The 13,561-nt window shown below is 42.2% G+C and overlaps 1 protein-coding gene across 1 annotated transcript; it reads right to left on the bottom strand.

The window, feature by feature from the left end:
• Positions 1 to 10,509: 10,509 nt before the first annotated feature.
• On the bottom strand, positions 10,510 to 13,307 carry LOC110679193 (putative oxidoreductase GLYR1 homolog). Its single transcript, XM_021853300.1, is given in 4 exon segments — positions 10,510 to 11,468; positions 12,376 to 12,896; positions 12,898 to 13,027; positions 13,084 to 13,307. Coding segments are annotated over 4 exon segments (1,689 nt in total). The 5' UTR covers positions 13,247 to 13,307; the 3' UTR covers positions 10,510 to 10,593.
• Between the last annotated feature and the right edge of the window lie 254 nt (positions 13,308 to 13,561).

Here is a 13,561-nt window from a genome sequence, read left to right as displayed (position 1 = left end):
GTGCTTTTGATATTGTTCCAATTGTGCATGATATTATTTGCATTAAGAATGTCGGCGGCTTCGCCTTTAATTTTTCTTCGAACAGAACGTCCGATAAGCTCAAGTTGAGCATCGGTTGCACCGTGTTCACGATACATATCGATTACACCTTGAACGTCGGCTAACCAATTAATTAATTCGGTTGGTCGACCGTCAAAGGGTTGTAGGTCACGCAGAAAATCTGGTAACTTCCCTAACTCAATAAATTGCTGCATGGTTAGCGGTGGGATAACCGGCTCTCCGTTGATAGCAGCGTTTGGATTAGCCATTATTGTTTGATTCTAATGTAGCAAAACTATGAGACACTAAAAGCTAAATCTACTGTATCGTTTGATTCACTGTATTCACTCAGATTTAAAAATTGATTGCACTAATAAGAATAATAATTTGATAATTCGATTTGATTTCATCAATAAATTGCACTTTCTCTTATTATAAAAAAATACTCCTTTAGTCGGTTTATAATAAAAATGGAAAAACTTACATAAAGGACCGTGTCCTGAGTCCGGCCAACATTGGATCGTTGGTCTTTTGGTGGCTGTCGTCCTCACACTCGGGGGATCCGCAGGCAGGCGAGTTTGGATTGTCCTTTTTGCTGGAGCGCTACTGGGGTCCTGGCACGCCGATCGGGTGATCCACGGTGTCCTGCGGGTCGCTTTGTGATATATTGAAGGTGTGGCTCTTGGAACCACTTAGAAGAATTTTTCAAAGATTTTTACACTTCACTTATATCACATATACTGTTCCCGATATGGAGGATCTCGCCGGAGCCTCCAGTTAAATTTTCACGGATGGAAGTTTCTTTTTAAAAAAAGCTACTTAACTACCCTAGAGCCGAAATCGAACTAAACGTTTATTACAATCTATCCATTAACTACACTTCATTTGCCTGCACTAGCACTTTTCGTCGTCGCATATCGAAACAGCTGGATCGCGTCGATGACCGATGGTTACATCCGCCCCGATGCCGTCGTCAGCAATCTCCACTGCACCCATTCTGGCGGCTCCGTTACCGACTCGCTGCAGCTGGGTCGTCAGCATTTTTGGTTAACGCCAACCGGGTAGCTCCGTTGCTAACTCGCGACTGCACAGTAGAAGCATTAACCTAAGAATGCTAATGTCGCTGCTGTTCGTGTTACCAACATCTAGTTTGCCACGCGCTGACAGCTTGAGTAACGGTCCTCAAAGTGTCAAATAAATTTTAAAACCGTCCACTACCACATGGCGTCGAACAAACAATGAAAAGATACAGTTAAAGGTGATAATAAACTAATTCAGTTTTGTGAGAACAGTGCCATTAGCGTTCTACTACTAATATTTCTATTGACTGCACCCACAGTTCTCCATGAATTTCTTCTCAGATTATTCAAGGAATAGTTTCAAAAATTCTTCAAGTAATTCCTTCAGATATTTCTTCATAAAACCTGAGGAGGGATTCCTGGAGTAATTCTTGCCTTCAAATTTTTCCACTAATTTTCTCATGAAATTGGCCAGAAATTGCTACAAAGAATGTTGAATGGATGCTCTAGGAGTATTTATTTCAGAAATTGTACCAGGAAATCGTTGAGCACTCAAATGCTACTACTTCAAGGAACACTGAAAATCTTCTCAATAACTAGCCCAAGATTTTCTCCAGAGATGGTTCTACTAATTCTTCAATCGATATCTCGTTGTTGGCTATTTTGATCGTGTTTTCAAAATTATTGTCCGATTTTTTTTAGTTTTGTTTTGCACGTTTTCAAACATTATCGATACTTTTACCTTTTTTTGTAGAAGGCTACGAGTGGTAGTCGAAATACGCGTATCTCATAGATGAGCAATTAGGGCGGAAGTAAAAGGTACAAGGCACTCAAATCTGCTTTTTTGATTCTCTATTGAGATTCTGCTCAGAGGTCTCGAATACATTGTAAGTGTTCGTAGATCAGTGTGAAGTGTTTTTGAGATTTTGTTTGTAATTAGATCGTGTGTGCATGGAGAAATACAGTGCAGGTAGTATTCGTTATTGTTTTACAGTTTTCTCCGCTAGTTAGTCCCATGTAGAACACAGTAGAACACAGTAGAACAGTGCGTATTATGCCATCATCCACGTTCCACACTATAGAAGCTTTCAAAACCCACCACTAGAGGGATGATCAGCATGTAGATGGTAACCTTCAACGGGCTGCGAGATGGTAACCATGATGGATGGTCTAATGGGCACAATGATTTTGTAAATATCATGGGGAATCCTGCTGAACCATCAGTGTTATTTTCTACGGCAAAGTATTACATTATCATATTCATAGAACCATTTTATACTAACGAGTCTAAAGTAAAATATAAGAGGAAAATGTGGCTTTAAGTGTGCATGTATATTTGTATGTACAACCTGATATCTATTGTGCATGTCCGTTTATGTGCTTGTGTGTGCGTTCAGCATCATCTTGTGGTGTTGTTTTCACAATTTTCAAACAAACATTGTTTCGTTATTTATATCCATGTTAACATTTTATTACAGTTACATTAAGTTTTTTTTCACAATATCTTGCCACTTTTGAAACAATTGAATTTCTAGTTGATGAAGAAGTTGAACGTAGATTATGACTGCACAGTCAAGGATGGATGATCATTTCAAAATATGAATTTAAGAAAAGACACATATTTTTGCTTTTACTTATTTTTTCTCACTACAAGAACATCTTTGAATAGTTCGTCATTGAACAGTATTTGAACAAATACCTTGATTATTATTGAAAAATACATATACTTGTCGTAATGTCACGGAGGATGCATGAAAAACCCTTAAAAATATTCGTAGAGAATTTTCTGCGCGCAATTTCTGAGGAGTCCTTATGAAAGTTCATGAACCATAACTGTTCTTGGTCTCTGTTTGATCTCGTTTTTCAGGCATGAGTTCTTTAAAGTTCCTATTTTGAAGACACTCAATCGCTACCAACCCTGCAAGCAATAGCCTAACACCCATTTACTCGCTCGTTTGCGGAGGAAAAATGTGAGCATTTTCACTTTTGTTTGATGGACCAAGTGGTTTATGGTTTCTATTTGTGCGCGATGGTGGAAATGTGTATAGTACCTACATATAGCGACACAGTCGATATGACTTGTTTCGCTCATTTTCCATGCCAGTCCGTTATTCCACTCGCCAAAGATTAATTAAGCATTTTGGCTGCAGGCCATCGCGGGCAAACCACTAGCGGTCGTCCGGTTCCTACTAGAGTTAAAAACACACATTTATTATACTTTCGGAGCGCGTTCCTCCTCGGCGAGATATTTTCGTGTGGAGGGAAATATTTCATACACCACTTTGAGGGTAGATGGACTTGTGTTTGTCCTTCATCGTTTGCTCATTGGCATTGCAGCATAAGATATTTCCAATGATAAATTGTGGATCAAAGGAGGAGCGAATTCATTTGCTTTCAAATGCTTTTGATCCACGTGTCTCAGATGCACGGATTCTCAAGGAGTAGGGTACACTCAAGGAAATATCAATGCAAAACAAAACATGAAGCGACAATGCTCTTGAAACTTTGACAATATTAATTGTTGGAGCAAGAGGCATTGCAATACCAAAATGTGAAGTAAAATTTGAATCCTTGATTATAGACGATGATCTTAAACTCTTGATCCGTCTTAAAAAGGTAAGGAGCAGGCAGTTTCGACGCACTTGCGATCCTGCTATGAAAATGATATTGCAGGGTATGCAAAAAGAAATTAAAAAACGGTTTCATCAATTAAGAAACAAAAATTTTGAAAATAAAATTTCTCAATTTTGAAAAAACCTCAGAAGTCAATTTCGGCCTTGAAAAAGGAAAACAAATTATTACTACCTAATTGCGAAAAGCTCAAAAACTTGCTATGCTCTTCGAAACTGAAATTCAAACACAAACTAATCTCCGTGCACCACAATAACCGTTGCCAAAATCCAAAGGAATACCCCTCTTTGGCGCGAGATGAACTACCACACTATAAATCACCTGCTGGTTGGGAAAAGCCATGCCTGACCATAGAGCTCGGCTAGGTGTGTCTACATGTAGCTAAATAGAACAGGCTCTCCTCCCATCCCATGAGGAAAACCGCGGAAGCGTTCGAGTGGAAAAAGAGGTTGAAAGGTAGTTTATACATTTTTCATTCCTATGCGCCATCAAAAGAGTGGATCACCGACCAGAGGGGCCGAAATTTGTGCCTGTCAGCGAGGAGATTAGGGAGGATTAGGAGAACAAATCACAAATCTAGAACCGAGAGAGAGGTGGGGTATTAATAACGCATTTTGGGACGGTTGATGGTCGTATAGGTATTTTAGTATGTGGGATGGATAATTTCCCGTGTTTTGACGGGCGTGGAATGCGATACGACTGGTGGGTGGATTAAGTTTCCGAAATTTTGACGAATACCAGGTGGGGCGGTATTTCTATTCATAGCTTTCAATGAATTCGGGGAAGTTATTCTTCTTCCTGGCTTCCGTCGCGAATGTGACAGAGCTATCTTCTAAGTTTAAAATTATCCAGCACATCTATTCACATTTATGCTTCAAAATACATTCTGCTTGGATATTGAAGGTGCGTTTGATCACGTGTCTTCCTATGCCATACTAGAAACTGTATCAAATTATGGACTGCCTACACTGCCTATTAATTGAATATATTAAAATCGTTTTTGCGTCAAGCTGTGATTAGGAAATTGAGTCTTATCATTACTTCTGTCGAATCTCGTAACAGATACGCTATTAAGGAAACTCAGTAATAACGGAGCAACCTATTTGACCTGATGCAAAGTGCTCTTCAGGTAGTTGAGGCTTTTTCTGCAAACAGACCCCTGAGAAGGTAACTCAGGGAGTGGGAGATGCCACCTGAACGACGACTCACTAAAACCAGCCCATGCACTGTACTTGAGAAATTGCGCCGAATTGCTCAAGTGCCTTACATAATGCCCCTTGGCCTTAGACCTTTATCTCCCCGGAAACACCTTACTCTTAACATATGAAGCAGAAGTACCCTAGGCAAATTGCTTCTCCTATCCGACTTAACCAATGTTACAGGGGACCAGCATCGGCAGGGCTAATCCTTTGCAGCCTACTCTTGGTCGGCGCACTATAGGCGCTGCAATGTTAGCGTAATGTGAGAGACAGCCGTAGATACTGCATTCCAGCGCACGGCATCCGCAAAGATTCTCTGGATTATATTGTCGGGCCGACTCTATGACACTACCCCGAACGCCCCTACCCCGAATGGGTCACTACCCCGAACGCCATTACCCCGAAAGTATAATATTTTGAAATGGATAATTGTGGAGAATTGTGATGTGGAATTTTGATCGATACGATAATATTCGTATGAAACACAAATAGGCATAGCCCTCAACGCACAGTAAGATCATCCTGAAGGTGACAGGTTAAAATACGACGATCGAGAGCATAGAGTATATTTGTACTTGCCATTCAACATACGTATATGAAAATGATCATTTGACTAAGCTAACTCTAAGTTAATAACTGTAGAAGTGTGGAAGTGCTCGTGAGAATATTAGGCTGAGTAGCAGATTTTGTTACAGTGGAGATATAACTTCTTCTAGCTGTAATAGTTTTTCCATTGGCACTTCCACAAATATTAACTGATATTTTATCTGTTGATCATTTTCAATGTGTATATCGTGTAACAGGTACGAAGATCTCCACGCCCCGGGAAATCGAAAAAACATCCAAACCGAAATGTTCCTCGAGCGGTTGGATTCGAACCCACGACCCTCAGCTTGATCTTGCTGACTAGTTGTGCGTTTACCACTACTGGGCTCCGATGTAAAGTCCAAGATCCAGGAGGTTCTTGACCAACCTATTGCTGTGTCTAACAATTGTAACAAAGATGGGACCAAATTGATTATCCTTTAGGTGATTTGATCCGCTGGCACAATACTTTTCATTTGTCGAGTCTTCAGCGTATGTTCCAAAATTTGCGTTATTATGGCATTATGATTTGAATATGTGTTTTTTTTTTAAGAACAGCCTATATTGAAAAGAAGGGGAAATTTCTTATGAAATTAAAAACTATGAAATTCCTAAAAACACTATTTTATTAAGGTATTATTTCCTCGCTCATAGTTTATTTGCAGTGACGACAATGAATGGTCGCCATCTGGACCATTTGGATGACCAGTTTGACCTAAATTTCTGGGCTGTAGTATAAACGGCTGGGTAGATTGTGCCTGTATCGACACCAAAATATGATCACAAAATTTCATCACCGTTAGGACAAAAAATAAACGCTTTGGTAAACAAAAGTCGTCAGCTGAATTTCGAAAAAAAAAATTCTTTAGCTACATTTCGAAAAGAAATTATTTTTTTAGCTGAATTCCGATTACAGTTGTTGTGCAGCTCTATAACAGATCTGAACTTACATATAACAAAATGAACTCTATGTTCAAACAAAATTAAATAGTTTGATCGTAATTATTGTCCCACATGTACTACTGGCGAAAAAAGTGCTGCATAATCTCTTAACAATGATCCTTACAACAGTACAACTAATAAAAAAAGTGTCTGCTTTTCATTAAAATTAACAGTATTAGAAAATATCAGTGGCTAATTTTTGTAACAATAACTTAAAAGAACAGCCTATTTTAGAAAGAAGGGAATATATCTGATGAAATAGCTGCAAGTCTATGATGCCAATAAGCACCGAGATGAATTAATCTCAGGTTGGACGTCTCGTTAATAAAGATAATAATAATAATGACAGTAAGCACGACAAAAGAATTGATAGATCGGCCAAAAGAAAGTAAAATCTCTGATAAAAATAAAAGTGGGGTAATATCCACCAACAGAATATTTCGAAAAAACAACCAACAAAAATTTTAGGTCCGATTTCCGCACCATTGCTTGCCAGCTTATATTACAGATTAGAGTGTCCATCCCGGGACAGCCCGAGACAAAACAATCCCGGGATTTGACAAATTTCGGGATTTCCCGTTTCCCGGGATTTTATTCCTTACATCCCGAGAATCCCAGGACTCCCGAAATGTACGTAGAATTTGATGAAAATCACTAAATTTCAATGAACATTTTTCTCACTTCTTCTTCTTTTCTGGCGTTGCGTCCCCACTGGGACAGAGCCTGCTTCTCAGCTTAGTGTTCTTATGAGCACTTCCACAGTTATTAACTGAGAGCTTACTATGCCAATGACCATTTTTGCATGCGTATATCGTGTTTTTTTTTTTTTTCCTTCTAAGCAATGGGGGGATAATCTGCTCAACAGACTCCGGACCGAGGTCCGGGAGTGTGGGGTTGGGGACCATTTACTACGTACAAGCAGTAAACAGGACTACACCCCCGACCCACTAAACCATTTCCATTGCCGCCAAACCCTTCGTCTCTCCGGGACCACCAAGAAGGCATTGCTTCGGAGAGGGGCTATTGCACATCGCATCCTCCAGGTTAGCTGCGTAGCCATGCAGCAACGAACATCGATGACACGCTTATGGGGGTCCACCAAGGTAGCATGCTGGCGCATTGCCAGCTTCCCAGGTGGTCCTCACCTCCCGTTGTCCGCTGAAGGCGGGCAGGGTCGACCACTAAGCCCGCGCCCAGCTGCACCGCAGGTATCAAGAATTGATACTGCGGGCTTCGCAATTTGACCTACTGAAGGCTCAGGCCCTATCAGCTAGCACCAGCTGGGATTGCTGACGAAGGGGCCTCCACCTGCCCCGAACAACCAGAGGCTCGTATCCACCCAGTAGGCCGGCGCCACGACAGAAGCGCTACCAGGATGTTCTCCCCGCGGCCACTTAATCGCTGTAAGGGTCGATTTCGACCGTAGGGCACCGGTATGACCTACGTAGCCGACTGCGAACCCTTGGACCACCTGTTGATTAGCGTCTGCACTAGTCACTCCTCGAGTCCACACGCCACCTCCTTTGGAGTTCCGAGACGATGTGGGTGATAGCCGATGAAACGGCATTCCAGCCAAACTCGTCTGCACACATCCTCTGGACCAAATTGTCCGGAGTCGTGTCCCGACCGCATGTGGCAAACATGCGGTCACGCATTGTGCGGAAACGCGGGCACACGAACAAAACGTGTTCCGCCGTTTCCTCTAAACCTGCACAAACTGGACATTCGGGAGAACCCGCATGACCGAAACGGTGTAGATATTGTCTAAAGCATCCATGACCCGAAAGGACCTGTGTTAGGTGGAATGTTAGTTCCCCATGGCGCCTATTGACCCAAATATCTAACCTCGGAATCAACCTGTGAGTCCACACTCCCTTGGTGGAACTGTCCCACGCACGCTGCCATTTGACCATGGAGGTCGTTCTGGCAGTCCTGCGTATGCCTCTTGTGCCGCGCCTTTCGAAGCACTCTATGTCTTCCATGATAAGGATACCAATAGGCATCATACCGGTGATGACACAAAGTGCATCGTGTGACACGGTACGGTACGCGCTCGCAACCCTCAGGCACATTAGCCTATAAGTACTCTCTAGCTTGCTACGGTAGCTATCGGTACTCAAAGCCGTGCCCCAAGCCGGGCCACCATACCTCAGTATGGACGAGGCGACACTGGCCAGAAGCTTACGCTTGCTGGCGTACACCGCAGAGCTATTGGACATCATCCGGGACAGTGCCACAATAGCTGTGGAGGCTCTCTTGCAGGCATAATCGACATGGCTACCGAAGGTAAGCTTGTCGTCGATCATCACCCCCAAGTGTTTGACGGAGCGCTTCGAAGTGATTGTGCAGTCGCCTACACTGATCACCGCTTGCTGCACCGACTTTCGGTTGTTGACAACAACAGCCTCAGTTTTGTGGTGAGCCAATTCCAGTTTCCTGGAGCTCATCCACTCCTCCACAATTGCGATCGAGTGGGCTGCAGTCAATTCCACTTCTTCGATCGATTCACCGTAGACCTCCAGCGTAATATCGTCGGTAAATATCGTGTGGCAGGTACGAAGATACTCTATGCCCTGGGAAGTCGAGAAAATTTCCAACCCGAAAAGATCCTCGACCGGTGGGATTCGAACCCACGACCCTCAGCTTGGTCTTGCTGAATAGCTGCGCGTTTACCGCTACGGCTATTTGGGCCCCACTATCTCACTATCAACCTCATTTAATAAAGTAGTAATGAAAAAGAGAATAAACGAGTAATTGTTCTCATGAAAAGATCAATTTACCAAGTAAGAAACACATATTTTTAATTGTGTAGTTGAGAAGTTTTAATGCTTTTCTTTTCAACATTAGCCGTTTTTATGAGCCTATGCTGAGATAACAAATTTGAAAGTACACCTAAATTGCCGCAAATCGCAAGTCAGTACCATCTGTAAAAAGTAGACATTGAGAAAATTTACTGAGAAGTTTTCAATCTCGTTTTCCATACAAATGTTCAAAAAATTCCAGGATATTGGAACATGTTTCTATCTTCTGAAACATTCATGATTTGCTTTTTACTCCGTTATCTTTTGAAGAAAAATATAAAGATGACCAAATAACGATTCATTTTTGTGTTACACGATGTGAAAATCGGCAGTGGGACTGACATGCGACTTTCCATTATGGCACAATTCGACTTGGTGTTTTTTTTTTCCTATTTTTACTGAACAAAAAGTGATTTCTCGTTAGCGCAGCTGAAAGATCATTAGAAGATATAAAGGAAACTGATATCATCTCAATTTTGACCAAAATATATATGGGACTGACTTTGCGATTCACGGCAGTAAACATCAGTCAATGATTTTCAGTAATTATCATTTAGCATGATCTACAATACCTTCAATGATCTTTAATCGTTTCTTTTGTTCTAAAGTTTTTATGACTTTTCAAATGTTTGAAGTTAATAAGTCAAATTTGAAGCAAATTTCTACAAAATTATGACTTAAGTTTTTATCATATTTCCATTCATAAGTGTTATAGAGAATTTGGAAAAATCCATAGCAAACCCGTAATAGACCATTTCCGTGAAAATTTTTTAATTGCTCATGAGCTTTCTTTTAATTTACTGAACAAACTTTCCCAAGGAACCCATATGTTTTCAAGCCTCTAACTATTGAAAAACAACGAAAAACTGGCGGCACACTAGTTCACCCCACGGTCCACTACAATTTATATCTCTCCAAAGGTTTTGGGAACCCCTTTTTCTCCTATAAATTTATCTCCACGTTGTGGTGAATATTGATCAGCTGTTCATCCGCCGTCTCCACTTTGTTGCCTGGTGACGGAGAATTTGCTATCTCTGTTGCTCTCTCATCATATTCAATTGACGGTCCTGCTCTTTGACATTTCGTGCAGGAATTGTTTTCATTTTTATATGGAGTTGACCTTCACTGCAGGACTCGCTGACATTATTTGTATTTTGCTACTAAAAGAAAACAAAAAATAGCTGCTAAAATAATCCTTCAACCTTTTTCCACACGTCCACGCCGTCCCTGCCCACCCCAACATTTCGGGGGTGCCCAGCAGGGATGCGTTATTCCGTTCATCTTGGTCCATCCCCGCGCTCTTATATGCACTCCTTCTTCGTCGTCGCCGTTCAATTCTTCAAGCTCACATCTCCTCCTTTCAGCGCTAGACCGAAACTAAACTGCGCTGGAATCGTGGGAACCGTAGCCGAGGCATTTCGCGAGCTTGTACACCTCGTTGGAGGCGGCCGTGATGGGCAGGGGGTGCTCCAGACCTTCGGCCAGGTTCAGCGCCAGCTTGAGGTCCTTCTGCATGTGCTTCAGTTCCTGCTGGGGCGGGAATTCGCCCTTGATGATTGCATTTCCCTTCTGCATAACCAGCTCTGACGACATGCTTGTCAGTTCCAGCACTTCCAGGACATCCTTCTGTTGAAGACCCGCTCGATTGGCCAGCGCCAGCCCCTCGGCAATACCGGCCAGCATCACGCCGGAGATCATCTGCAGGACCAGATTCATCTTGGTGGCATTGCCCACGTCGCCCATGTAGAACGAGTTGCGCGAGATGGCCTCGAAGCAGATCTGGCATTCCTCGAACAGCACCCGTTCGCCGGCGGCCAGAATTATTAACGTTCCTTTCTCCGCTTGGTTTTTGGATCCCTGAATTTGTGCTTCTAGATATCGTCCTCCTTTGGAGATAATTTGCTCTGCAATGTCATGTGACGTTTCGGGATCGACGCCGGTCATCTCAACGTAGCCTTTGCCGACCAGATTGGCCGACATGACGCCACAATTTCCGAATACCAACTCTTTGGCAAACTGGGGATCGGCAACGCACGAGAACGTCACATCGGCCATTTCGATCACGTCCGACGGGGTGTCGGCGACTTCGGCGCCCACTTCCTGGAACTTCCGACACTTGGTGGCCGTCCGGTTCCAAACCACGACCGAGTGGCCGGAATTGAGTAGATTCTTGACCATGCCGAGTCCGAGGAACCCGAATTTCAGATTCGAGGCCTGAATGTTGCGCGACTGGAGCGCGTTCGACACGCAGCACAGTGGCCGCATCCAATACAAATGCTGGCCAAAAGTACAATTTTCACTCAAAATGTTCAAAGATGCTAATTATTTAACAAAACATGATTTTTAGAGGTTATTTGATAGAAGTAGTCGTTGAAACAAGAAATCTATATTTCCTGTACATTTGACAGAATTAGTTTAAAATAGCACATTTTTTTAATTCAATCAATTAAATCCGTATCCAGATCAAAATCGAATGAAACGTCATTATTCCGATGCCAATTTAAAGTTCAATATCGTGGCCAAGCTCGAGGTGGTTTTTAAATCTATTCGGGAGCTTAAAATGGTAGAAAAATGCGATATATATAACAAGTATGATGGTCTTATAGACTGATTCGCAGTGTAACTAAAAATATGTTTTTCTTATCTTGGCACAAAAAAGCGCAAGTGAAGCCATAGTACATCGAATACTATGGAATATTTGCCACACATTGAGGGGTAAATGTTCATTTTAGAGCGTTTCCCAGATATCTTGCACTACCTTTGAAAAAATGTCTTATTTTTGAAGGAGCTCTATGTTATACACTTCTTGATATTCTCAAATGGTAAAAATGTCTAATATGGTTCAAAATATCTTCAAAACAAAGCCCAAGGTATATTCTTTCGAATGAGACCGAATGAGAAAGATTTGGTCATGATTTAGTACAGAAACTGCAATTTCTATAGAACAACCTTCACGAAATTTGAAAAATTCAAAAGGGTCATTTTTAGCTGACATCTCTCCAAGTTACATGCTGTAAAAAATCGAAATATACACCGATTGATCTGGAATTTTGGGGAATTGTTATTCAATATTGAAGAAATCAAGAAATAATATTCGAGAAGGAATTTTCAAACTTCATTTTATTGACTTTTGACCAGCTTTGGGCCACTGTGCGCTGGTCATATCGATTTCCGGCGTGGCCGGGCGCGCTACCGTTGGTCGGTTTAACAGATGTGATACAGGTACATTGCGACGCACCGGGGAGAAAGTGTCGAGATCAAGTGAGGACACATCGCCGGTGGTATCGTTGAGGATTTTCCGTTTGCGCTTGGGCGATGAAGTATCTTTCAGGGCCGCTGCAGCTTTCGCTTTGTTGCCTATCGCGCGGGCTTTGGTTGTGGAAGCAGCTTTCTTTTTGGCGGCGGATTTCTTGGCCGTTACGGGTTTCGTTTCGACCGATTCCAGCGCTGCCGGGGTGGACGTGTTGTTGACGGTCGTTTCCTCGCCGCTTTCGGTGCCACCTTTGCGCAGTTTGTTGAACTCGACGTCCGGATCGGGGCGGTTGTCTTACTCCGAGGCGAACAGATGCTGGAAGTTTTCCGGCGAGGCGATGAACTCTTCGATTTGCTGAACGGCCTCCTTGAAGCCGGCCGACTTGCACGACGAGAGCAGCTTCTCTTTGAACTCCTGGTATGGCTTGTGTTTCCTCGATCCATGCATAGTTGTTGGAACCAAAGAAGAAAATGCATCGAACGGGAATGTTTTTCTTGGCGGTAATACGGCGGAGCTCTGCCGGGGGCTCCGAGATACGACCTGGCCAGGGCGAGAAGCCTTTGGATTGATGATTCCGCTGAGGGTTTGAGCACGGAGTTTGAAGCTATAAATACCTAGCAGTTTTATAAAACAAACGAAAATTGTTGATCTTTTTTTAAATGTGCGAGCGAGCCAGTTTTGTTGTGAGCTGGGATTTGACATTTCATTATATCTACAAACATTCAATGCAGGGGTGTTATTGGACATTGAGGAAAAATCTCCACTTTGTATACCCATAGGGTTGAAACAACTGTGCCGCACGACGATTTTCAGCTCAAAATGTGGTGAATTCTCAAGTTTTTAAAAAATTGTAAGAAAATCAGGACTGCATATAAACAAAATCTAAAAGCGTCAATAATCATTAAAAGTTACCGTCTTTCAAAGAAAAATATAAAAATTGGGGGTAAGTTCTGACGGAAATGGTCAAGTGGTCAAGCTATGTTTTGATTTTTGTTAGGTTACTTCATCAGAATAAGAAAGTCTTATTCGAAATGATATTTGCTATAATTAACATATTATTTTAAAAAGTTACATTATCTGTTCATTTCATTT

This window comes from Aedes aegypti, chromosome 3, assembly GCF_002204515.2.
Source record: "Aedes aegypti strain LVP_AGWG chromosome 3, AaegL5.0 Primary Assembly, whole genome shotgun sequence".
Lineage (NCBI taxonomy): Eukaryota > Metazoa > Arthropoda > Insecta > Diptera > Culicidae > Aedes > Aedes aegypti.
This window is presented reverse-complemented; position numbering and strand designations above follow the sequence as displayed.